The 27,337-nt window shown below is 40.2% G+C and overlaps 1 protein-coding gene across 1 annotated transcript in view; it reads right to left on the bottom strand.

The window, feature by feature from the left end:
* The window catches only part of LOC105463430 (EF-hand domain containing 2), a 197,036-nt gene extending 177,373 nt beyond the window's left edge, over window positions 1-19,663 (bottom strand). The window contains exon 1 of the mRNA XM_071089226.1: window positions 19,517-19,663. Within this exon, the coding sequence (XP_070945327.1) occupies window positions 19,517-19,558 (42 nt within the window). The 5' untranslated portion in view covers window positions 19,559-19,663. The remainder of the gene's footprint in view (window positions 1-19,516) is intronic.
* Between the last annotated feature and the right edge of the window lie 7,674 nt (window positions 19,664-27,337).

The following is a 27,337-nucleotide window of genomic DNA, read 5'->3' as shown; positions in this document are numbered from 1 at the left end:
AAATTCAAGAGCCCTCCACAAGGCTAACCTTCCTTTCCTGGTCACCACCACTGCAAGAGAAAGAGAAGGGGCTGGAAAAAACAAGGGCAAAAGAGGTATGCCTGAAACTGCCTTTGCAAAAATTATGACAGTAAAAGAAACGTGACCTAACTGACTCCATCCTGCTTCTACCCTCCCAGCTGCTCTTGTTCACTCCTGGACATAGGCCGAACTAACTTTGGGAGGAGTTTATAGTTTAAATTTGAAACAAAGATGATAACAGCGCCTCCCCGAAACAAACCCCTGCTCCTTGCTTGAGGACCAGATCACCTTTGTAAAACTAATAAATTAGCCACAAGATTGGAAATTATGGCTTAGGAATCATGCAGCCTGAGACCACAAGATTTCTAACCTCCCCAATTGCTCCCATAGATAACATTACTATTATAAAACCTAAGACTGGTGTTCAAGATAATTTCCAGACTCTGCATTCTGATGGATCAGTTGGCACCACCCAGACAGGTAAAATGGCTCATCTGGTCTGTGGCACCCATCCAGGAATTGACTCAGTGCAAGACGGCAGCTTCAATTCCCTATGATTTCATCCCTGAACCAGCAATCAGCATTCCCCATTCCTTAGGCCCCTGCCTGCCAAACTGTCTTTTAAAAACCTCAGTCTCAAAATTTTCAGGGAGAATGATTTGAGAGTGATAAAACTCTGGTCTCCTATTTAGCTGGCTCTGATTATATGAAACTTTATTGCAATCCCTCTGTCTTGATAAATCGGTTCTATCTGGGCAGCAGGTGAGAAGAACCCATTGGGTAGCTACATGCTTGCTTCTTTGAGGGGCAGTAACCACTGCACACCCGCCCCCCCCACCGCCCACACACACACACACACACACAATTGCTACAAACTTACCAGCATATCTTTGTCCAGCTATAATAGTAACAATAACTAAGAATATCATATGACAGGGCCTTTTAATTTTAAACATTAAACTCCAACAAGGCCAACAGAGTTGTATGGAAGCATGTGGGGCCCATAAAATCCAACAATGCTATAAAAATTGAGGAGAAACTAAAATATATCAAAGTCAGAATGCAGTTCATTCAACCAAGTTGCTGCTAAATTTATGAGCAAATTCTCCACCCAAAGAGTATTATCCAGATACTTGTTAAATATTTCCAATTCTCGTGCTAAATAAAATAAAATCAGCCACACCTAATTATTTAAAACAATGTTTTTAGCATGAAAGGAACTATTGCTAAAACCTCTCCAAAACTCTTGGCTTGTGAGTTGTGAATTCACACAAACTCAAAACAACAAAACACACACACACTTTTTTTAAGTTCAGTGATGCCAATTGCTATTGTTATTCTAATTGACATAGCATGCAAAACTCCATTTTTGCACTATTAGAGTATTAGCTTGAGATTTCAATTCAGAATTCTATACCTTAGAAACTAACATGTTGAGAATTTGTTTGATATGATGTAACAGTCCATAGAGCACTTGTTTAAAATGTTTGCCCCACAGCCCTACACCCCCACACACATATACAAGCTTGAGATTTGCCATTATAGCCTCTTAAGATGGCATGGCAACCTAACCTTTGCCATAGTGACTGTGAATTGGTACTCAGTCTCAATTCAAGGAAATTAGCAAATGTCTTAGCAAATGATAAAGTTAGGAACATAACTATTCCTAGATCCTAGATCAGTGCCCCTTGGCATCTCAACTCCCTGATTCCCATTCTACCACTGTTGGAAAGGTGGCAGCCAAATCCAGACTCTGCTTCATATCAAATTAAAAGCTAATATCAGCACCCCTTCCTCGCTGCTAAAAATTGGAAGGGCAATTTTATTACATGCATAAGTTGATTAATCAGTTAGTTATCAAGGCCGCTACAGAAACCGTAAAGTTAATCCAAACTGAGAAGCTGGCTATAGTCATCTACATTAGGAGCTCTTGATCTGTTTGCAACCTCGGTTTTAGAACCCCAGCACAGCAGTCTCTTGTTTCTTTCTAGGCTACACTCAAAAGCCCAGATGCTTGACAACCACAGGACAAAGGCAGGTAGAGTGAGGTGCTTGGTAAGAATGGGACAGCTTACTAGGACCACCATGAGCTAGATAAGCAAATATAAATGTCATTTCTGTTGCCATAATAGCTAACAATTGTAGCACTGCTCTAAGTACTTTAGAAGCATTAATTTTTATTTATTTATTTTTTTTGAGACAGGGTCTTGCTCTGGCACCCAGGCTGGAGTGCGGTGGCGTGATCACAGCTCACTGCGGCCTTGACTTCCTGGGCTCAAGCTATCCTCCCACCTCAGCCTCTTGAGTAGCTTGGGACTACAGGTGCACACTACCACACCCTGCTAATTTCTGTAATTTTTGTAGAGACGAGATTTCACCATGTTGCCCAGACTGGTCTTGAACTCCTGGGCTCAAGTGATCTGCTCACCTCGGCCTCCCAAGGTGCTAGGATTACAGGAGTGAGCCACCATGTCCAGCCACATTAAATTCTCTTAATCATTGGGAGTATTAAAGGTTGGAAAGGGGAAGAAGAGGAGGTGGGGAGAGGTTGGATAACAGATAAATTACAGTAGATAGATGAAATGAGTTCTAGTGTTCTGTAGCACTGTAGGGTGAATATATTTAATTATAATTTATTATATATTTTCAAAATGCTAGAAAAGAGGATTTTGAGTGTTCTCAACACAAAGAAATGATAAATATTTGAGGTGATAAATATGCCTGATTTGCTCATTACACATTGTATACACATATGGAAATACCACTCTTTATCTCACATATATGTACACTAAAAAAGGGAAAACCCAACAGAAAAAGGAGCAATGGATTTCAAAAGGCACTTCACAAAAAAAGGAAATGGAAATAGCCAATAAACATACTAAAATATAGTTAACCTCATTAATAAATGAGATATGCAAATTTTTAAAAATGCTCTTAATCCTCAGAGAGAAAATCTATGAGTATATTCTATTGTCATCCCCATTTTATACATGAGGAGTCTGACTTTTTCTTTTCGAGACAGGGTCTCACTCTGTAGCCCAGGCTGGAGTGCAGTGGCACAATCGTGGCTCACTGCAATCTCAACCTCCTGGGCTCAAGCAATCCTCCCACCTCAGCCTCCTGAGTAGCTGGGACTACAGATGCATGCCATTACGCCTGGCTAATTTTTGTATTTTCTGTAGAGACGGGGTTTCACCATGTTGACCAGGCTGGTCTCAAACTCCTGGGCTCAAGCAATCTGCCCACCTCGGCCTCCCAAAGTGCTAGGATTACAGGTGTGAGCCACTGTGCCCAGCCTAGATGGGGATTCTGAGAGACAGAGTTTTAGTAATTTGCCCAAGGTCACTCAACTAGTATTAAGTGGTGAATCCAGGAATGCAAATCCAACACCTGAGCCCTTAAGCATTAGGCCTCATATTCTTTGTACTTTTTTGAGAAAAGTAATAGATGTCTCCTTGCTTAAGTCATCAGGGTTGAACTGTTACTTTTGCTTTTGGCAAATATAACAGCCAAAACATCCACCATGACCCAGAAGGGAGGAAATAGACCAAATAATTGGATCTAGACTCAATCTCTTAAAAGCTGGGGAAGTATTAAAAGAGAGTTCTGTAGAAATTCCTCTATAGTCACCAGCAGTTACTGGAAATTTGGGAACTGAAGAGAGACAGTTAATATTTAATATTGCAATAAACATTAACAAAACTTATTTTTCTTTTTTTAGGTTAATAGAAAATTTGATACAGAATTATCTAAAACTATCATTCTTAGATATTTCTGTCTGATCAGGTTCTGGACTAATTTGCTCCTATTCTGTGAATAGTGTGGGGTTTTTTCCTCCTTCATCTAATATTTATTTTAAAAGTTCATTTTCTCTTTTCTTTTTTTCTTTACTTTTATGGAGAAGAAAAAGTCATTCAGCAGATACTGCGAACCTCCCAGAGAAAATAACAAAATCGCCTCAGGTATAGTGGGATCTGACAGTGTAAGACTATAAGAGCGTGAAAGCCATCATTACTTATTAATTAAGCTAAATCACTCAAAAACTAACCCTAAATGTGCAAATTAAAAAGGCACACCAAAGAAAACCTCAAACATTTTTTAAGCTAATTTCCTCTCTTTCTAAAACTAACTTGAAAAAGTGTTGTGCTCATGATTCTTAGCCATCAACTCAAAATAACAATAAGATTGATTTTATATATTTAATAACATATTTAAATCAGTAGAGTGAAAAACAAAATTTAAATCAATAAGATCTGGAGATCTGCAGAATCTTTCTCACAAGGCTCTGATATTTTTTCTCTAAATAACTGAACTTAAGGCACCAGTCAATAAAGAGAATTCTAAAGATTTCCCCCAAAGTAAGCTGAAACCACTGGCTCATTGTAGCTGATTCGTGCAGCCATTCCCAAATTCCTTCTCCCTTGCAAGTCTCCATTTAAAAACTCCAGAAAAAGCTAAACACTGCACTTGTTTCCTCAGCCTCTTTTTAGGAATCTGTTTTGGAATCTCTGAAGGATTTTTGCTCCCTTGAGCCAAGGGACAGATGCAGGTCACGTTCCCCTCATTCACCTCTTCTTGCCTTGAAATGTATACATGATCCCTGGAGCTGCAGCAGCCATCTTGGGATCATGGGCAAGATTGCAGAAATGCTGGCTGAGACAAAATTGAGCCTCTAAACATGTGCCAGCAGCCACCTACCTCTGAGGCAAGAGAATAGGGTCTGGAGGCAGGGAACCTAAGGCTAATTCACGCTGACTTCTTAGAACTAAATCAAAAGGAAAACCACAACTTTCCACACCTAAGTAACAAAAGGACCCAAGGGAGGCTACTCCCTTTGCAATCCCCCTGCGACCCCCACCTTTTTCTGCATGGCAGATGGAAAACTGAAAGTATCTGATTGGCTGCACAAAGCAAAAAGTATCTCTGATTGATTGCAGAAAGTCTGCATAGGAGTGTAACTATGTAACTTCACTTTAGACTCTGATTGGTTGCTTTCCACAACCAATCAGATGCTTGCATAGGGTGTAACCTTTGTAACTTCACTTCAGTCTCTGATTGGTTGCTTCTCCCAACCAGTCAAACTGATTGCTGGGCCACTACTTCATTTATATAGGGTCTACGTCAAGTAACCAACGGGAAGCCTCTAGAGGGTATTTAAACCCCAGAAAATTCTGTAAAGGGGCTCTTGAGCCCCTATGCTCCCCCCGCTCCCAGACTGTGGAGTTTACTTTCATTTTTAATAAATCTTTGCTTTTGTTGCTTAGTTCTTTCCTTGCTTTGTTTGTACATTTTGTCCAATTCTTTGTTCACAATGCCAAGAAGCTGGACACCCTCCACTGGTAACACCTCCAGACTTCCTACTTGGTGAAAAAAATAAATCCCTGCTTGTTTAAACCTCTATTGGTCAGGTATTCCATTACTTTCAGGAGAAAGCATTACAAACTAATGCATGCAGTCTCTAAAAGCTATCTTTTAATTTTTTTTTAGCAGAATAAGATTAAGTGATCTAAAGAGTAATTTTCTTTATATATTAGGAAAAACAAAAAAAGACAAATAACCTTGACAAAGAAAAATACAGTGGGAGGAAGAACTGAACCTGATATTAAGGTTTACTATACAGATACAGTAATAAAAACTGTGTGGCAATGGCAGATGGATAGATACAGTGACCAATGGAACAGAACAGACAACTCAAAAGACAACCCACACAAATATGCTCAAATGGTTTTGTAAAAGATTCAAAAGTAATTCCATGGAAGGATTGATATCCTTTACAACAGATGGTGCTTGAGCAACTGGGCACCCATAGGCCAAAAATGTTCATCATGACCTAAATCTCACACCTTAAATAAAAATTAACTTAAAATGGATCAAAGACTTTTTGTTTTTTGAGACAGGGTCAAACACTGTCCCCCATGATGGAGTACAGTAGTGTGACCACAGCTTACTGCAGCCTCCATCTCTCAGGCCCAAGCCATCCTCCCACCTCAGCCTCCCAAGTAGTTGGGACCACAGCTGCACGCCACCACACGGGGCTTTTTTTGTATTATCATTTTTGTAGAGTCAAAGTCCCCTTATGTTGCCCAGGCTGGTCTTGAACTCCTGGCCTCAAGCAATCCTCCCACCTCAGCCTCCAAAAGTGCTGGGATTATAGGCATGAGCCACCATGCCTGGCAGATCACAGACTTAAATATAAAATGTAAAACTATAAATCCTTTAGAAAAAAACAACAACAACACAGGAGGCCAGGCACAGTGGCTCACACCTGTAATCTTAGCACTGTGTGCTAAGACATAAACAGACATAAACAGACATTTCACTTAGCTGGATATACAAATGACAAATAAGCACATGAAAAGATATTCGCCGGGCGCGGTGGCTCAAGCCTGTAATCCCAGCACTTTGGGAGGCCGAGGCGGGTGGATCACGAGGTCAGGAGATCGAGACTATCCTGGCTAACATGGTGAAACCCCGTCTCTACTAAAAATACAAAAAACTAGCCGGGCGTGGTGGCGGGCGCCTGTAGTCTCAGCTACTTGGGAGGCTGAGGCGGGAGAACGGCGTGAACCCGGGAGGCGGAGCTTGCAGTGAGCCGAGATCACGCCACTGCACTCCAGCCTGGGAGACACAGCGAGACTCCGTCTCAAAAAAAAAAAAAAAAAAGAAAAGATATTCAATTCATTAACCATCAGAGAAATGCCAACTAAACCCACCATGAGATATCACTACATACCTATCAGACAGCTAAAATAAAAATAGTGACAACACTAAATGCTGACCAGGGTGCAAAGAAATTAGATTACTCATATTGTTGGGAATGTAAAATGGTAATTTGCTCTCAAAAATAGTTTGATAGTCTTTTTGTAAAATTAAACATGTAAGCATCAAATAACACGCAATTGCACTCTTGAGCTCTTATCCTAGAGAAATGAAAATGTATGCTCACACAAAAGCCTGTACATACATCTTCACAGCAGCTTTATTCATAATAGCTAAAAACTAGAAATAGCCCCAATGTCCTTCTAAAGGCAAATGTAAAGAAATTGTGATACATACATGAACTACTACTCAGTAGTAAAAATGAACGAACAGTCGATACACACAACAACTGGATAAATCCCCAGGGACTCATACCAAGTGGAAAAAAACAATTCCAAAAGGTACATACTTTATGACTCCATTTATGTAACATTTTGAAATAGCAAAATTTTAGAATGGAAAACAGATTCGTTGTTGCCAGGGGTTAGGAATGGTAGGGTTGGGGAAGTTGGTGGAAGGGAGTGAGGTGTGGTTATAAAAGGATAACGTGAGGAATCCCCATGGTGATAAGACTGTTTTATACCTTTATTGTGGTAGTAGCCACAAAAACTTACACATGTGATGAAATGTATAGACTAAATACACACATACAAACATACCAATAAATACAAGTAAAGCTGAGGAAATCTGAATAAGATCAGTGGAGTATATCAATGTCAAGATACTGATTGTGATATTATACCATAGCTTTGAAAAATGAGCTGGACGCAGTGGCTCACACCTGTAATCTCAACACTTCGGGGGGCCGAGGCAGACAAATTGCTTGAGTCCAAGAGTTCGAGACCAGCCTGGGCAACATAGCAAGACCCTCCAACTCTAGAAAAAATAATTTTAAAAAATTAGCCAGGTGTGGTAGTGTGCACCTGCGGTCCCAGCTACTCAAGGGGCTGAGGTGGGAGGATCGATTAATCCAGGGAGGTCGAGGGTGTAGTGAACTATGATCATGCCACTGCACTCCAGACTGGGTGACAGAGCAAGACCCTATCCTAAAAACAAAAAGAAAAGAAAATAAAAATGTTACCATTGGGGTAAATGGGGTGAGGGGTAAATAGGACCTCTTTGTATTCTTTCTTAAGTGAATCTACATGTTAATTTACAATTATCTCAATAAAAAAAGGATTTAAAATTTTTTAAAATTTTCAATTTAAAAAAAAGAAAAGAGAAGGTCCACTTTCCTTGGTCACTAGGAGAGGCTCTACTCACATGCCTTTTATAAAGTTTAGGTCTGAACATAGTTGAGCAACAAATGACTAAACTCTAACCGAAATGATATGGAAATAGTCCTGTAACTGATTGAACAAACATCTCTGCTTGAATCTGACAGAACAGTGTTTCAATTACCAAATTCATATGAAGAAGAAAAGGTAATCTAAATTACAGTTAAACCATGCAATTGACCTAAACTCCCCCCGACCTCACACCCCGAAAAAGATCTAGCGGTTTTGACCATTCCCTCCTTTGGGATGTCAAACATACCATTAGGAAAGCAAATAATTTGTTTAGCCTTCAGCTGGTCAAGCTGGTCACTTTGCCACACTGGAGTTGCCAGGTAGAATTTGAGCACCCAGGGGCCTGGGTAATGGGGAAATAAAAATGCCCTTTGCTTTAGGGAATCCCCCTCTGGAAGAAGTTGGCTCTGCCCTTTCTGCAACTGTAAAAACAGAATAAACTCCCCCAGGAAATGGCCTAAGAAATCCCTTTACATCTGTACCATTAGCATAGCTGGAATCCTACTGTGGGGAGAATGGTCTCCTTAGGAGTCCTGACTGATGAATATGCACAGACAAACCTGCTGCTTCCAGGAAAACCCAAACTGGATGCCAATAAGAGAGAGAAAAATATCCCTCCGCATGGCACAAGAGGCCACAGAGAGGCTTTGAGTCACAATTTAGATAGGGACATCTTCATATTGCCCTGGCTGCTGTGTATAAACCATGTATCCTGAGAGGCTTATCTCCTATTTAAGCCACAAAAACAAATGACTCTTTGTCCTTTATATTCACTATTGCTAAAATAAGAACTATTTTGTTCTACAGCAGCAGCGGAAGACATAAGCAGGAAACTAATTCCAGAGAGGATTCCCCCGAGCTGTGTTTATTCCCGTCTATGTTTTAACCATGGTTGCTGCAGGTAGAGGCAGCAATGGACAATCACCTATTAAGGACCCGGTTTGTATAAGGAAGGCACTGAGAACATGACCCAAAGAGCCACCAATCACAGTTTCTTAGTCAGCTGAGGACTGCCATGATCACACATAAAGAACACAAAACACAACACAGGAAATAAGGCGGTAAATGGGCAATATGAGCATGCAAGATTATGTAGACAGATGGTTCCTGCTGAGAAGATTGGGGAAGGCTTTAATGAGGAGGGGGGATTAGAGCCAAGTTTTGAGGGAAGGTCAGGATCTAGATGGGAAGAGGAAGAGGCATGAGGATGCTGCTATCAGGCAAGGGGACAAACAAACTAATAATTGAGTGGAAAAGTCCAAAGTATACCCAAAGGACAGAGAGTGAACATGCTGGATTAACCGGAGTATTAGGCTTATTTTCCATTATGGAAAAGAAGACAGTTTAGAAAGAACAGTATTATTGGAATCCTTTGCAATGATGATATACTCATGTGTTACTTGTATAATTTAAAAACACAAAGAAATTGTAATGAAAGGGATACTACTAAGTCTGACAATACCAGACTCACAGGTATTGTCTGTGGCTGGTGTGGCATACAAAGTTTGTTGGCCATTATTAACAGCCACTAGTGAACCCTCTTTTCCCTTTCCCATCTCCAAAAGTACATAGTGAAAAAAATCAAGATAATTTCCCAGCACTCCTTGTAGCAAAGGATGGCCATGTGCATCAATTTTAACAAATAAGATGGAAGGAGGGAATCTATTGGGGGGCTCCTGGAAAACATTTTATTTTCTCATATAAGAAGAGCTGTTTCCCCTCCCTCTCCTTCCTGCTTGTCTTGAACATGGTTACATGTAGTTGTGATGACTGGAACTGAGGCAACTATTTTGCAACTATGAGGTCACAAGCCTAAGAAAGAAAAGCCAGTATTCTGAAGATGGCAGAATGCAGAGATAAAAAGAGCCTGAGTTCTTTATGACATTCATCAGTCACTGCCTAAATCTGAAAATGCTACACCTCTAAACTTCTTATGATATGAGAAAATTAAGTTTGGCTTAAATCACTGTTAGTCAGGTATTCTGTCACTTATAGTCAAATGTACCCTAGGTGACAGAGCTATGAAGTTCAGTACAGAATGCACAGTGACCAAAATTAGGTGTTTGAATCCTAATAGGCAAAGAGACTCTAATTTCTGAACTTCAAATGAACATTTAGGAATAGTAATAGAATATGTGATTTCCAAAGTATGGATGGCAGCTTCAATAAGCGGCCCAATCTGAAATAATGTAATTTCAAGGATATTTTAATAGGTACTGGGAACAAAGTAACATAATTCATTATATCAAAACCATCCTGTGATCCGGCATAGTAGACATCAATTGTTTTGTCTGCCCAGCAATCCCATACCACCAAAACTGGATTATTATTATTCTTTTTTTTAGATGAAGTTGCACTCTTGTTGCCCAGGCTAGAGTACAGTGGCGCGATCTTGGCTCACTGCAACCTCCGCTTCCCAGGTTCAAGTGATTCTCCTGCCCCAGCCTCCTGAGTAGCTGGGATTACAGGCATGCACCACCACGCCCAGGTAATTTTGTATTTTTAGTAGAGACAGGGTTTCTCCACATTGGTCAGGCTGGTGTCGAACTCCTGACCTCAGGTGATCCACCCACTTCAGCCTCCCGAAGTGCTGGGATTACAGGGGTGAGCCACCACACCTTGCCTATTTGTCTTTTTATTATTGAGTTTTGAGAGTTCTTTACATATTCTGAATCTAGTACCTTATCAGATAATATGCTTTATAAATATTTCCTCCCACACTGTCGGCTGCTTTTTCACTTTTTTGATAGTGTCTTTTGAAGCACAGTTTGGCGATTTATTGCAACATTATTGGATAATAACAAACAACTGGAAATAATGTAACTGTACACCAAAAGGGGATGGGTTGAATAAACTTGTAAGTCTACACAATGGAGTACTATGTAACTGTAAAAAGAAATGAGGAAGAGCCCTATATACCTATACCACTACCAAGTGATCGCCAAGATACACTGTTAAAATGAAAAAAACAAGGTTCAAGAGACTGTGTAGATTATGCTACCATGTATTGAATAAAAGGGGAACATGTGAATATATTTAACAATTTGCTGTTTTAAAAACTAAAAAAAAAAAAAAGAAAGAAGGAAGAAGAGAAAGAGGATAACCCCAAACTAAATAAAGGTTTTTGTTTTTTTTTAAAGTTATTAGGGAGAGAGGGACAGAATAAGATTGAAGAGACAAATAAAAGCTAGAGCTCTCTGAAAGTAACTTAGTTTGCAAATTTGACTTTGAGGCCACACAAATGCTTTTTTTAAAGTTCAGAATCAAAAGCACAATGAAACAAATGAACCTAACTGGATACTGAACTGGTAACTTAACCATACTAACAGCAATGATTTAAATGAAACTAAAATCCAGTAATTTGACAATACATTCCTGGTGGGATATACCCTCACAACAGAAATAGCTATAAAGAAATCTTAAACTATTTTCAAAACTCAAATTGTTAATAATGGTATTATTAATTAAAAATTATTATGTGATTGTATATTTTTATTTATGTTAGGATAAGTAATTCAGCTAATGTACTTATGGAGCAAGATTACATGTAAATATATAAAATCAAAGGAGTTAAATAAAAACCCTATAATCCTTAATTTGCATTGGAAACAATAGTTTTTGAACTCATGTTATATTTTATCCTTAAATATATGTACATATTTTTTAACCTTGCTTTAAGAGGATGAAAATTCAAGCCATAGACTGGAACGAAATACTTACAGACTATATATTCAATAATAGACTTGAATCTAACTTGTATCCAGAATATATTAAAAATGACTTTCAAAACTCATCAGTAAGGAAACACCCCAATTAAAAATGAGTAGAAGATACGAACAGACATTTCACCAAAGGGGATATACAGATGGGAAATAGGCACATAAAAAGATGTTCAACATCATAGCCATTAGGGAAATAAAAATTAAAATCAAGAGGAGATATCGGGCCAGGTGCGATGGCTCAGGCCTGTAATCCCAGCACTTTGGGAGGCCAAGGCAGATGGATCACCTGAGGTCAGGAGTTCAAGACCAGCCTGGCCAAATGGTGAAACCCTGTCTCTACCAAAAATACAAAAATTAGCCGGGCGTGGTGGCACACACCTGTAATCCCAGCTACTCAGGAGGCTGAGGCAGGAGAATCGCTTGAACCTGGGAGGCAGAGGGTTGCAGTGAGCCAAGATCGCACCACTATACTCTAGCATGGGTGACAAAGTGAGACTCAGTCTCAAAAAAAAGGAGATACCACTATACACCTATTAAAATGGCTAAAATCCAAAACATTGGCAATACCAGTTGCTTACAAGGATTTGGAATAACAGAAATTCTCAATCATTGCTGGTGGGAATGCAAAATGGTAATTTCTTATAAAGATAAACACACACCTACCATATGGCCAGTTCAAAATTTACATAAAAGGAAGTATCCTGCCATTCACAGGAAAGCAATGACCATTTTGCTATAATTTTCAACTTCTTATACATGCAAGCAAAGCTTTCCTTGTTTAACAGGTATCGAAAAGAAGGCCAGAAATCTTCTCGTTCCAGCTGAAAATGAAATTGATGTGCGCTTATTTCAAGTTTGACCTGGAATTATTCATGTGGCAAAATATAAACATAGATTTCAGAGTGGAGAGGTAAATTTTATTATTTATTTTTAGCTTTTAAAAAATAACTCTTATGTACATACAGGTCTATAAAGAAATCAAGATTATAGTTTTGTAACTGCCTATATTTAAGCCCAATCATGTCAGTCAGTAAAAGAACTTAATTTTTAAGTCTTGTATAAAATTGTATCTTAGGTTATATTTTTACTCATAATGCTTTGTCATATGTTTTAGTAGCTTTATTATGTAACATTGTCAATACATTTTCATGTTGAAAACAGCATTAATTACAATGAGTTTACAACCTTTATTTAAATTAAATCCTCTTAGCCTACTTTTTGAAAAACTAAATTCCATCTTAGATATAAACAGAAATAATCTTGAATTATTTAACATGTTTACATTATGCTGACTGAAAAGTTTTTTGAATGTATGAAAAGGAAAGAAATGTAAGCTAAGTTTAACTACCTGTTTTGGGTGTTTTTTTTTCCCCCTCAAAAAAGCTGGTGAAAAGTCCTTTTCAGTTTTTAATAGGGGAGAAAACCACTCTTGTCCATACCATATACCATATATCATTCCTCAATAGCACCCTCTATAATAGAAACTATAGAGAACTTTTAGGCCTACCTGGGTAAGGTAAAAAGGAAAAATAAATCAAGTAGGAAATTTTACCCATAAAACAACCTGAAGTTTCCTCTATTACATTCCCACTTGCTTTAAGGTTGATACCCTTTGTGAGAAAGGGAAAGAGAAGGTAAATAAGTTGGCTGAAATCAAGAGATTCACAGAAAACTACCATTTTTTACTTTAAAAAGATAATTATTGGATTGTTATAGCTACAATATTCTCATTCCAGTTGAAAATGAAATTGATGTGTGCTTATTTCAAGTTTAACCCAGACTTATTTACAGGAATTTATTTATTTCACATAAATTTGGAACTGGCCATATGGCAGGTGTTTAACTTTATGAGAAATTACCATTTCGCATTCCCACCAGTAATGAGTGAGAATTCCTGTTATTCCAAATCCATGTGAGCAATTAGTATTGTGTTTTGGATTTTAGCCATTTTAATAGGTATACAGTGGTATCTCATCTTGATTTTTATTTTTATTTCCCTAATAGCTATAATGTTGAACATCTTGTTATGTAATTATATATTTATTATCACAGATTGTGCTAATGTACCATGGACTATAGATATAGGTTTTATGCAGGAGTTCTCTAAGACCTGAAAATCATTTCAAAGACTCCTCCAGGGTAAAAAGATTGAGATTTGAGGTGATGAAAATGTTTTGAAACTAGTTAGAGGTGTTAGTTGTTGCACAACAGTGTGAATGTACTAAGTACCACTGAATTGTATAATTTTAAATAGTTAGTGGTTAATTTCATGTTACATGAAATTTACCTCAAAACATTTTTAAAAATATATTGAGAAAGGCTGACAAGGCTCTTTGAAGGGTGAGAGATGAGATCTGACCTTGAAAGAAGCTGAAGATCTAAATTTAAATCAGAATTGCCCAGTCTGGACAATAGAGTAAGACCGCATCTCTACCAATAATAATTTTAAAAATTAGCTGGGTATGGTGGTGCATGCCTGTAGTCTCAGCTACTGTGGCAACAGAGGTGGGAAAATGTCTTGAGCCCGGGAGATTGAGCCTGCATGCAGTGAACTGTGAGCTGTGATCTTGCCACTGCAAGATCACCCCAGCCTGGGAGAAAGCGCAAGACCCTATCGCAAAAAAAAAAAAAAAAAAAAAAAAGATGGAGGTGGTTCAAATGAGAATGTTTTTCAAACACTGATTGCACAACCACAGTAACAGGCATATTTCAGTGCAGGCCAGTTCACATACATACACAAGCACACACAGGAAAGACAAAAAAGTCCGTGAAACACTTAACTCTTGTCAAGCATAATACACTCTAATTCTTTATTCTGTCCCACTCTCTTCTTTTTCTTTCTTCCTTTTCAAAAAAAAAACAAAACAAAACCAAAAAAAAACCAAATGCTGGTCATGATTCATTACATTCTTATTATTTTTTTTTTAATTGCTGTGAATTCAAATATGTTTTCTTTCTTCTTAAGGAGGACTTTGCTTCACTACAAATTAGATGGTGGGCTATTTACAGCAAACCCTCCTAAGATGGTGTCAAGGTAGCTTCATTAAAAGCAGAAAGAGCGGCCGGGCACAGTGGTTCATGCCTGTAATCCCAGCACTTTGGGAGGCTGAGGAGGGTGGATCACCTGAGGTCAGGAGTTCGAGACCAGCCTGATCAACATGGTAAAACCCCAACTCTACTAAAAATACAAAAATTAGCCAGGCATGGTGGCACACGCCTGTAATCCCAGCTACTCAGGAGGCTGAGGCAGGAGAATCGCTTGAACCTGGGAGGCAGAGGTTGCAGTGAGCCGAGATGGCACCATTGCGCTCCAGCCTGGGCAACAGAGCGAGACTCCGTCTCAAAAAAAAAAAAAAAGCAGAAAGAGTGAACTCCTCATCATTCATTAGAGACACTCAGGATCAGGATGGGCCACACAATCATCTGTCCAAAATACTGTAGAAAGGATTTTTGGCTTTGGCTGGAAATGTCCCTTTTAATTTTAATATTTTCAATTTTAATAATATGCCCAAGATTCTCTTGCTCAATACAAGTTCAGCATGGAAATTGTCGGAAAAAAGATACGGTGTATCTGGAATTTAGTTGTGATATTTCCCTAAGGTTTTCAACTTATATCAAAATAATTCTAATGTCATCAAAGGTACAAATGTTCATATTTTAGAAGGCACAATACTTCTTGTATTTCAGAGAGAGAAATATAGGTTGCATATCATCTAGCCGTGGACAGAAATCAATCTATTGCTTATGACTGACCACTGGCAGCTAAGTAAGGGGCACATAAGTTCCTTTTCAATTTATATGGAAAAGCAATAAAAGTTAGCTGTGTTATAATTTTAAATCCAAACAGCCAAGTAATTATGCTATCTACAGGAGGCCAAGGTTTTTCACTCGGTAATTTAATTCAGCAAGCAGGGGTGGGGGGGGGGATTAAAAGGCGAGATATGGCTTTACTGACTTTCTGACCATTCTATGCCAGAGAACATCCAATCTTTTAACTAAGTACAAGTTTTCAAAATATTAATTTGTGGGAAACACATAGTACATTTAGTACCAAGGCTAGTGTAACAATTTTTTAAATGCAATCACCTAATTTTGGCACATACTAGGATACTCAAGAAATAAATAGATACTGATTTGTTGAATGACAGACAGTCCAAGGTACTGTCATTCTCTATTACACATGCACATACGCACACGCACACACGCCCACTCCCATTGTTCTCAGGCACAAAGTAAATAAATGTTTTAAATACTCATGAGTCTAGAAGTAGACCCACACGTAGATGGATGTTTGATTTTTGACAAAGTGGCTCTGCAGAGACGCGGAGAGTGATCTTTTCTAAAAATTATTCATCAAAAACATCATTAAGAGAGGGAAAAGGCCAACCACAGACAAGAAAATATCCAAAATTTATATATATAAGTTCTACAAATCACTAAGAAATAGGCAAACCACCCAGTAAAAATTAGACAAGCGATAAGTAGGTGCTACATAAAAAAGTAATGACCAATAAATGGTCATACAAATAAAGCCAGTCACCGTGGCTCACACCTGTAATCCCAGCACTTTGGGAGGCTGAGGCAGGCAGATCGCCTGAGGTCAGGAGTTCAAGACCAGCCTGGCCAACGTGGTGAAACTGTGTCTCTACTAAAAAATTTAAAAAAAAAAATTAGCCAGGCGTGATGGCGCATGCCTGTAATCCCAGCTACTCGGGAGGCTGAGGCAGGAGAATCGCTTGAAACTGGGAGGCGGAGGTTGCGGTGAGCCGAGATTGCGCCATTGCACTCCAGCCTGGGCAACAGAGCAACAATCTGTCTAAAAAAAAAAAGTAGTGACCAATAAATGGTCATACAAATGACCAATAAATGTGTAAAACATGCTCAATTTCATTAGGAATCAGGAAGTACAGATTGTAACTGCAAAGAGTTGCTATACCCACCAACCAAAAAATCTAAAATTTAAAAGACTAACAATACCTAGTGTTAGAATGTGGAGCAACAGGAACATAAAATGTTGGTGGGAATTTAAGTAGTATAATCACTTTGACAGCATCCACTAAAGCTGAACATATGAATACTGCATGATCTAGCAATCCTACCAAAAGACACGAACAAAAATAGTCACAGTAAAACTATTCTTAACAACCCCAAACAAGCCAAATATTTATCAGGAGTAAAATGTATATATAAATGATGTGAAAATCATACAATGCAATACTACAGAGTAATAAAAATGTACAAACTACCTCTACAGACAGCCACATGGACAAATCTAACGAACATACTGTTGAGCTAAAAAAGCCAGTCACAAAAGAATAAACACCAAACATTTCCATTGATAAAAGGTTCAAAGGCAAGCAAAACCTAATTATAGTGATAGGAGCCAGAACAGTGGTTACATTTGGAGAGCAGGGAAGGCGTAATGAACAGAAAGGTTCATAGGTAGAGTTGTTACATAAAATACAAGATGCTCAGTTAAATTTGGTAAACAATAATCCTTTCCCATAAACAGGTTCCATGCGATATTTAAGATGTGTATTTTTATTTGCTAAATCTAGCAGCCCCAGTCAAGGGTGGTATTTTTGGAGAACAGGTAATATTTTATTTTATTTTTATTTTTTTTTTTGAGACAGGGTCTGGCTCTGTTGCCCAGGTTGGAGTGCAGTGATGCAATCATAGCTCACTGCAGCCTCAACCTCCCAGGCTCAAGTGATTCTCCTACCTCAGCCTCCTGAGTAGCTGGGACTACAGGCATGTGCCACCATGCTTGGCTAATGTTTTCAATTTTTTGTAGAGACGAGTTCTTACTATATTGCCCAGGCTGGTCCCCAACTCCTGGGCTCAAGGGATCCTCCCACCTTTGCCTCCCAAAGTGCTGGGATTACAGGCGTGAGCCACCGTGCCCAGCCCCCATATTTAATTTCTTGATGTTCATTTTGTGATCATCCATTGTGCATCTTTCTGTATATGTGTTGTACTTCATGATCTTAAAAGTTTTTTAAAAAGCAAAAATACACTCAGAACCTTGCAGATTTATAAATATCTCATCCATCCACTGTTTTTCCTTCCCATCCTTAATCACTGCACGTGAGAGCTATAATACTTCTGCAGGAGGCAGGCATTGGTAATCAGAGTGTTGCTGGGCAAAAAGCTGTAGGCTTTACTTTCGTTTTTTATTAAAATTACTTTTACACAGCATGCTTCTTTACTTCTGGGATCTGTTTTCATGTGCCGTCTCTCAGGGACCTTTCTTATTTGCGTGGCTGGCTTAAACTTACCAAAGGACAATGCTATGCTGGAAGGCCAGCCTCTACCCATCAACCAAGAAATGCACAAATCAGTGTTCAAAGTTGGACTGACCAGACATGTGGGGGTCAGAATTCAATGACCTGAAGCTACAAAGAAAACTGGTACTTTAGGGCCAACAACTTAGATACAGACACTGTTTGGAAACTATAAAGTCAAGTACTTCAATCTGCTGCCTGCTTTCTAAAGTTATCAAAGGTTTACACAATTGCTTTGAGTGGCTCCATCTAATTCCCTCCCATCTAATTGGGAATTAGCTTTTCCTGCAGACACAGATGGCTGACCCAAGTGAAGAGTAGTAACCAGTATAAACAAAAGCCTGAATCATTTTCCTTCTGTCGTTTAAATGAGGTGCTATTTATTGTCAAAAGTTCTTTCATGCTCAGGGCTTTTTGTGTTGTGTTGCTTTGTTCTGTACGTTCATGTTCTTTTGAAATGAACCCCTCCAGGACAGGCGCGGTGGCTCAGCCTGTAATCCCAGCACTTTGGGAGGCCGAGGCGGGCAGATCACTTGAGGTCAGGAGTTTGAGGCCACCCTGGCTAACATGGTAAAACCCCATCTTTACTAAAAACACAAAAATTAGCCGGGTGTGGTGGCGGGCACCTGTAATCCCAGCTACTCAGGAGGCTGAGGCAGGAGAATCGCTTGAACCTGGGAGGTGGAGGTTGCAGTGAGCCGAGATCCGGCCACTGCACTCCAGCCTCCAGAGTGAGATTCCGTCTCAAAAAAAAAAAAAAAAAAAAAAAAAGAAGAAGAAATGAACCCCTCCCAACCTCCCCATTATAAATAGAGGGAAAAAAAAATCCCTCCAAGTTTGGGTGCCTGTCTCTATAAAGTTTGGGAGTAAACTTTACAGGCTGCCAGTCTTATCTGCCACCTACCCCTCTTGATAAGTGCCAAATTTCTTAGATTTGATAATTGAAATGGTATCTTTTTTCACACAGGATACGGGGGATAATGATTAGGCTTCTGGGCTGTGGAGACAAGGTTGTTTGAAAGAAACCCAGCTTCACCACTGAGACTGTGTAGCTCTGTGCCTCAGTTTCCTCAATAGTAACTGGGAATAAAAACTACCTAATTCAAAGGGCTGTTGGGACACTGGATGCTGCATAAGGTGATTAAAGCACAGCGCCTGGCACACATTAAACCCGCAATGGTTATCGTCACTATTATTCGTTACCTTTGAGGGTCCTGTCACCTATAAGGGGTCTATATATATGTTTCTAAATTAGGAAAAACATTCAGATGCAGTTGGAGAGATGGGAGACGGAGCCTATTAAGTTTGGTCCAAGTTGCCACCAACCCAGGGCAGCAGCATCGGGTCTCCAGGAGAGTCCGCGGAAGTGGCCACGCCACGACCCTGCCTGGACCCCAGACTCCAGCCCGGAGCTGTGACCTCGGACGCCCTTCCTACTCACGTTGCGGTTGAAGCTGTTGCCCGGCAGCAGAGGCAGGGCCATGGCGCTCAGCGTCCGAAAATCGAGAGTCCCAGAAGAGAGGGCCCGGCAGGCAGCGGCCGCCTCCCGGCCGCGTTGTTTGGCCCCCACGTTGCCTGGAGACTGGAAGCGGCGTCACTGAGGGAGGAGGGGCGGGGGGGGGTGGGGAGAAGAATTGTGGGGGGGGGGGCACCTCCGCGGCGCGCCCCTCCTCCTCCGCCCCAGTTCCCCTCGTCCCGCTTCATCCCCGCACACACTCAGACAGGTCCTGGTCTCCTGAGGAGTCTCCTGTCTGCACACGCAGTGTGCACACACAAAGATTGACTGTTCCCTGCCCCCGCCGCTTTCTGGTTTAACCCCTTTATAGAACTCAAAGCCTTTCTTGTACTTTGCTTTTCCAATTCTTGTCGCCAACAGTTTTTTGCTATGTGGTTCAAACACACAGCAAAGTACAGAAAATAATATGACGCCCGTGTGCTCACTGAGATGTTACACAAGTTGATGTTTTCCTATGTTGCATAGACTTCAGCTTTTATTTTGTAATTAAAACGTTCAAGATGACTCTAAAGCCACATATACCCCTAACGAAAACGCGTTGTAATGGTAACCACCGCCTTCAGTTTTTCCTCTGGATATTTTTATATTTGTTGTTTGTTTGTTTGTTTTTGTTTTGAGACAAGGTCTCACTATGTTGCCCAGGCCGATCTCGAACTCCTGGGCTCAAGCAGCCCTCCCGCCTCTGCCTCCCAAAGTGCTGGGATTACAGGTATGAGCCACCGTGTCCGGCCCATTTTTGTATTTGAACTAAACGTTTGTAAGGTCCAATCAGGGGTGGCCAGGGGCAGAGTCAGGTGTCACAAAACGCAAGCCCTGTCACTCCATCGTACACCCCAAGATAGCCAGGAACCTCCTCTCCCAACATCTACCTCTAATCCCTCCCTGAAGCCCTAAAGGTTGGACTCGATACTCTCTCTCAGTCAGCACCTCGTCTATTTCAGCTGCGATCCCATTGTTTCTTGTCTGGTTTTCTTCTTTAAAAAGAAAAACAAACACACAAAAAAACTAACTGATCTTGCCTCCAGAGCCGTCGTTTTTATAATTCATGATGCAACTGTTACTCTTCTGCTTCAATAATCTAGCCTTCCCGCCGCCTTCAGAAGGCGGTGAAACTCCTTATAGCCTGGTCTGAAGACCCTTTGTCAGGGGGCACCTACCAATGCCCTCCATCCCTTTCTTTGCCCCCTCCTCCATCTACTCCAGCTCTGAGAAACCACTGGCAGTTTCCAAATCAGGCTCTGCGGTTTCTCCTCTGGGGCTTTTGCAAATAACACTATCGTCTAGAAACACCCTTCCTTCCTATCTTTCACCTAAGTAACCTCTTCTTGTCTTTCAGGACTTGATTCAGCGTGGGAGTGGGGCATGGAAGGTATTGTCATTTCTTCAGTATATTCTTTCACCTTCTTCCTGCCACCTCCATCTGTATTTGGTGTCTATTCTGATCGTGGCTTTCATCCTACTACATTGTAATCACCTGTTTACTTGACATTTCTTTAAATGCCCCCAAATTCCTCCAGGGCAGGGACTGTATCTCCTTTTATATTCATCAACAATATCCATTATTGTTTCTGTGTTTATAAATTTTACATTCTAAATTTCTGCTACTTGCTTTTTTTTGCCTAAGATTCTGTTATTGAGGCCGAGTGCGGTGGCTCATGCCTGTAATCCCAGCACTTTGGGAGGCCAAGGCAGGCGGACCAAGAGGTCAGGAGTTCGAGACCAGCCTGGCCAACATAGTGAAACCCCATTTCTACTAAAAATACAAAAATTAGCTGGGTGTGGTGGCACATGCCTGTAAATCCCAGCTACTTGGGAGGCTGAGGCAGGAGAATTGCTTGAACCAGGGAGGCTGAGGTTGCAGTGAGCTGAGATTGCTCCACTGCACTCCAGCCTGGGTAACAGAGCAAGACTCTGTCTTGAAAATAATAATAATAATAAAATTCTGTTATTGAGATTTCTACACATTAACACATGTAGAGTTCATTAATTTTAAATGCATTGTATGATTATACCACAAATTGTTTAACTATCTGCTCTCATCTGTTGATGACAATTAAATTGTTTCCAATTTTCCACTAGTTACCAACAATGCTGCAGTGAGCAACTCTGCCTGTTCCTTTGGCAATAATCTAGGGCACATACTGAAAGATGGAATTACATACATATCTGAGTGCATGCCTTCAGTTTTACTAGATTTTGCTAGACGATCTCCAGACAGATAAACCAATTAAGAAAATCCCCTTCCCTGTTCATCCTTTCAACAATAGGTATTACCAAATTATATAATTTTGGATAATCATCTGAATAAGTGTGAATGGTATACTATTGTTATTTTGTTTCTCCCTAATTCCTAGTACAGTTGGTCATGTTTTCCCATGCTTGTTACTTTCTCCTGTGACTCAGCTATTCACATCCTTTGCTTATTTTTCTCTTCCGTCATTTGTAGTTTTTTTTTTAGATAGATAGATAGATAGATAGATAGATAGATAGATAGATAATCTGGATACTAATTCGAGGCATAGCAAATATTTTCTCATTGTTGTTTGTCTTTTAACTTCAATATAGAGTTCTTTATTGTACATAAATTTGTTATTTTATTTTACTCAAATATATCATTCTTTCAGTTATGGTTGGTGGGTTTTTTGGTTTATTTTACTTTTTATTTTTTGAGATGGAATCTCATTCTGTCACCTAGACTGGAGTACAATGGTGTGATCTAGGCTCACCGCAACCTCCGCCTCCTAGGTTCAAGTGATTCTCCTGCCTCAACCTCCTGAGTAGCTGGGATTATAGGCATGCACCACCACACCTGGCTAATTTTTGTATTTTTAGTAGAGACGGGGTTTCACCTTGTTGGCCAGGCTGGTCTCGAACTCCTGGCCTCAAGTGATCTGCCCACCTTGGCCTCCCAAAGTGCTGGGATTACAGGCATGAGCCACTGCACCTGGCCTGTTTGGTGTCTTATATGTGAATTCAAAAATCTTTTACTGCTCCAAAAGAACAGTTATTCTCCTACATGTTCTTGCAAACATTTTCAAAATTCCTTGTTGCTTTTTAAATTGAAATAATTTCAAGCTAGTAAGAAGTTGCAAGAACAGTCCAAATAACTCTCATTTATCCTTTCCCCAGATTTCCCAATTGTTTTATATTTTACCACATTCATTTTGTCATTTTCCCCATATATAGTTTTTTACATTTTAAAGTAAGTTGCAGATATCATGCCCCTTGATTCCTAAACACTTCAGTGTGTATTTCCTAAGAATAAGGACAGTCTCTTATATAACTGAAGTACAATAATTAAAATCAGAAATTTAATATTAATACAATACTGTTTTCTTTTTTCTGAGACAAAGTCTCACAATGTTGCCCAGGCTAGAGTGCAGTGGCATGATCATGGCTCACTGCAGCCTCCACCTCCTGAGCTCAAGTGATCCTCCCACTTCAGTCTCCCAAGTAGTTGGGACTACAGGCATGTGCCACCGTGCCCAGCTATTTTAATTTTTTTTTTTTTTTTTTTGTAGACATGGGGTCTCATTATGTTGCCCAGCCTGGCCTCAAACTCCTGACCTCAAGCAATCCACCCATCTCGGCCTTATAATACTATTTTCTTTTTATTTTATTTTATTTTATTTTTTATTTATTTATTATTATTATTATACTTTAAGTTCTAGGGTACATGTGCATAACGTGCAGGTTTGTTACATATGTTTTTTTTTTTTTTTTTTTTTTTTTTTTTGAGACGGCCGCTCTGTCACTGGGGCTGGAGTACAGTGGCCGGATCTCAGCTCACTGCAAGCTCCGCCTCCCGGGTTTACGCCATTCTCCTGCCTCAGCCTCCCAAGTAGCTGGGACTACAGGCGCCCGCCACCTCGCCTGGCTAGCTTTTTGTATTTTTTAGTAGAGACGGGGTTTCACCGTGTTAGCCAGGATGGTCTCGATCTCCTGACCTTGTAATCCGCCTGTCTCGGCCTCCCAAAGGGCTGGGATTACAGGCTTGAGCCACCGCGCCTGGCCTAATACTATTTTCTAATCTAAAATATTTATTCAAATTTTGCAATTGTCCCAATAATTTTTTTTTTTTTTTTGGAGACAGGGCCGCGCTTTATCACCCAGGTACAATTACGACTCACTGCAGTCTCCATCTCTTGGGCTCAAGCGATCCTCCCACCTCAGCCTCCCTAGTAGTTGGGAATACAGGAACACACCACCATGCCCAGCTAATTTTTTTTTCTTTGTTGAGACAAGGGTCTCACTATGTTGCTCAGACTGGTCTCAAACTCCTGGCTCCAAGCAATCTTCCTGTCTTGGCCTCCCAAAGTGCTGGGATTACAGGCATGAGCCACCACATCTGGCCCATAATGTCCTTTTTTAGCAAAAAGAAAAATATTTTGTTTTGACCCAGAATCTGATGCAACATCACACATGGCATTTGGTTGTCATGTCTCTTGGTTGTCATGTCTCTTTATTCTCCTTTAATTGGGAACAGTTCTTCCATCTTTCTTCATCTCTTGTGACCTTGATATTTTTGAAAAGGATAGGTCATGGCTAGGTGTGGTGGCTCACGCCTGCAATCCCAGCACTTTGGGAGGCCGAGGCGGGTGGATCACTTGAGGCCAGGACTTCGAGACTAGCCCGGCCAACATGGCGAAACACCATCTCTACTGAAATACAAAAATTACCTGGGCGTGGTGGCAGGTGCCTTTAATCCCAGCCTATTCAGGAGGCCGAGGCAGGAGAATTGCTTAAACCTGGGAGGCACAGGTTGCAGTGAGCCAAGATCATGCCATTGCACTCCAGCCTGGGCAACAGATTGAGACTCCGTCTCAAGAAAAAAAAAAAGAAAGAAAGAAAGAAAAGAAAGAAAAGAAAGAAAGAAAGAAAGAAAGAAAGAAAGAAAGAGAGAGAGAGAGAGAGAGAGAGAGAAGGAAAGAAAGAAAAGAAAAGGATAGGCCAGATATTTGGTAGAAAGTTCTTCAATTTAGGTGTGACTGATGTTTCCTCACGAGGAGATTCAGTTTATGGCTTTTGGACAAGAACGTCACAGGACTGTTGTGTCCTAGTTCATCAAAGGAACAGGTCCATAATGTGCATTTTTACCATCAATGATGAGGTTCACTTTGATCATTGGGTTAAGGTGAAGTGTGCCAAGCTTCTGTCTACAGCTAGAAAGATGAAGATATAGATATACATAGAAATAGATATATTAAAAGTCATGAGTTTATACTAATACCTCCAATTCCAATCAACAGAGTACCTACTGGTATTCCCCTTTCTGCACTGGTGACGCTCTGCTCGAGCTCTAAGAAATCTCATTCCAATTATCCTCAAAATATAGTTGGCCCTTGAACAACACAGGCTTGAACTGCATTGGTCCACTTATACGCAGACTTTTAAAATTATTCTTGGAGCAGACAGCCCTTTCTCTGCTGTGCTGATGATTGCAACCTTGCCATGTAAAAATAAAATAAAATAAATTATTGGTGGGAAGCAAAACCCACATATACAGAGGGCTGACTTTTGTATACATAGGTTCTGCAAGGCCAACCATGGCACTTGAGTGTTCAAGGATTTTGGTATACTCGGGGGTCCTGGAACCCATCCCCCGTGTACACTGAGGGGCAACTGTATTTACTTATTTGCTCTATACTACAAGACCCTGAAAGCAGCTTCAGAACACCTAACTCATATCTCTGTAAAACAAAAGACAAACCTACTAATTAGAGTTCAATCTTTGTTTGCAGTGTTTTTCTTTGGTCTTAATGTACATAGTCAAAATACTAGGCTCAAAAATTACTTAGGCTTTTGCCCCCTTCCCTGTTTAGAATGCATATGTTATTCATTTACAAAACAGTTTGGTCTGTTCACGCCTATTCATATTCCACATTATGTCTGTTTTTGTTTTTGTTTTTGTTTTGAAACAGAGTCTTGCTCTGTCGCCAGGCTGGAGTGCAGTGGCGCAATCTCGGCTCACTGCAACATCCATCCCCTGGGTTCAAGCAATTCTCCTGCCTCAGCCTCCCAACTAGCTGGGACTACAGGCGCCTGCCACCAAGCCCAGCTAATTTTTGTATTTTTAGTAGAGACGGGGTTTCACCATGTTGGTCAGGATGGGCTCGATCTCTTGACTTCGTGATCCGCCTGCCTCAGCCTCCCAGTGTGTTGGGATTACAAGAGTGAGCCACCGCGCCTGGCCTATTTCTTCTTTGTCTTATTTTGTATAAATGTGTTTCTCTCTTTGTAGTTTGATTAATTTAGCTAGTGGTTTACATATTTTCTTACTTTTTTCAAAGAACCAGAATTTTTCTTTATTAATTTGACCCACTGTTTTCTATTCTTAACCTTTACTGTTTTTCTGCTTTTACTTTTATTGTTTTCTTCCTTATGCTTTCTTTTGACTCATTTGTTGTTCTTTTTCTCACTTTTTAAGCTGATATTGTAAAATTAAATAATTCAAACTTAAAGCTGTTGGAACTTTAAATTACCCTGAGCCTTGAGAGGATTTTAACTATGCAACCTGGGTCACGAGGCATGCTGTTGCAACTTCTGCCTTTTTTTCTCTTTTTCCTGTAAATAATTAAGACCAAATAGCTCCAAAGATAAGAATCCCTGACTCAAGTCACTACGCCTCCTCACAGAGTAATAAAGTAATCTTCATTGGAATGTAGCAATCTGTAACCAATCAAATCACTGTGGCGCATGTGCACTGGTCTTGTATGGAAAACGTAATCCTGCTGGATCGTCTCTGTCTCTGCCTATATAATTGAAACTTTAACTTCTCCATTTTAAAACCACTGACCCCATTCGTTTGGAGTCCATGCTTTCCCAGTGGCCATCCTCAAGCTTTGTGCTTGGATAACCTCTACACTTAATCATATTTTCTGAATCTGTCTCTCTTTCTTTCTTTTTTTTTGAGACAGGATCTTGCTCTATTGCTCAGGCCAGAGTGCAGTGGCACGATCTCTGCTTACTGCAACCTCCACCTCCCGGGTTCAAGCAATTCTTCTGCCTCAGCCTCCCGAGTAGTAGGGATTACAGGCGCCCATCACCACGCCTAGCTAATTTTTGTGTTTTTAGTAGAGACAGGGTTTCACCATATTGGCCAGACTGGTCTCGAACTCCTGAACTCAAGTGATCCACCCACCTCAGCCTCCCAAAGTGCTGGAATTACAGGTGTAAGCCACCGTGCCCTGCCTGAATATCATTATTTAAAGTTGACAATATAATTCACTCATTTTCATCCATTTTTTATCGATATAAGTGTTTACGGCTATAAATTTTCCTATAATCTCTACTTTAAACATATCCAGTATCCTGATATGTAGTGTTTTCATTACTTGCTTTTTGTTGTTGTTGTTTATTTGTTTGCTTTTTAGATATTCTGTGATTTTGGCTTGTATTTTCCCTTTCACCCAAGAGTTGTTTAATAGAAAATGTTAACAGTTTCTAGTTGGAAAAGATTTGGGGGGGAAGCTTTTATTTTGTTCTTAGTTTTATTGCACTTTGATAAGATTTGTTTTAATATTTCTTTTCTCTTTCTTTCTTTCTTTCTTTCTTTTTTTTTTTTTTTGAGATGGACTCTCGCTTTGTCGCCCAGGCTGGAGTGCAGTGGCGAGATCTCAGCTCACTGCAAGCTCCACCTCCTGGGTTCAAGCAATTCGCCCACCTCAGTCCCCCAAATAGCTGGGACTACAGGCGCATACCACTATGTGTCAGGCCTCTGAGCCCAAGCTAAGCCATCATATCCCC

Source organism: Macaca nemestrina, chromosome X (assembly GCF_043159975.1).
Source record: "Macaca nemestrina isolate mMacNem1 chromosome X, mMacNem.hap1, whole genome shotgun sequence".
In the NCBI taxonomy this organism is placed as follows: domain Eukaryota; kingdom Metazoa; phylum Chordata; class Mammalia; order Primates; family Cercopithecidae; genus Macaca; species Macaca nemestrina.
The sequence above is the reverse complement of the archived record's forward strand: the minus strand, read 5'-3'. Positions and strand labels throughout refer to the sequence as shown.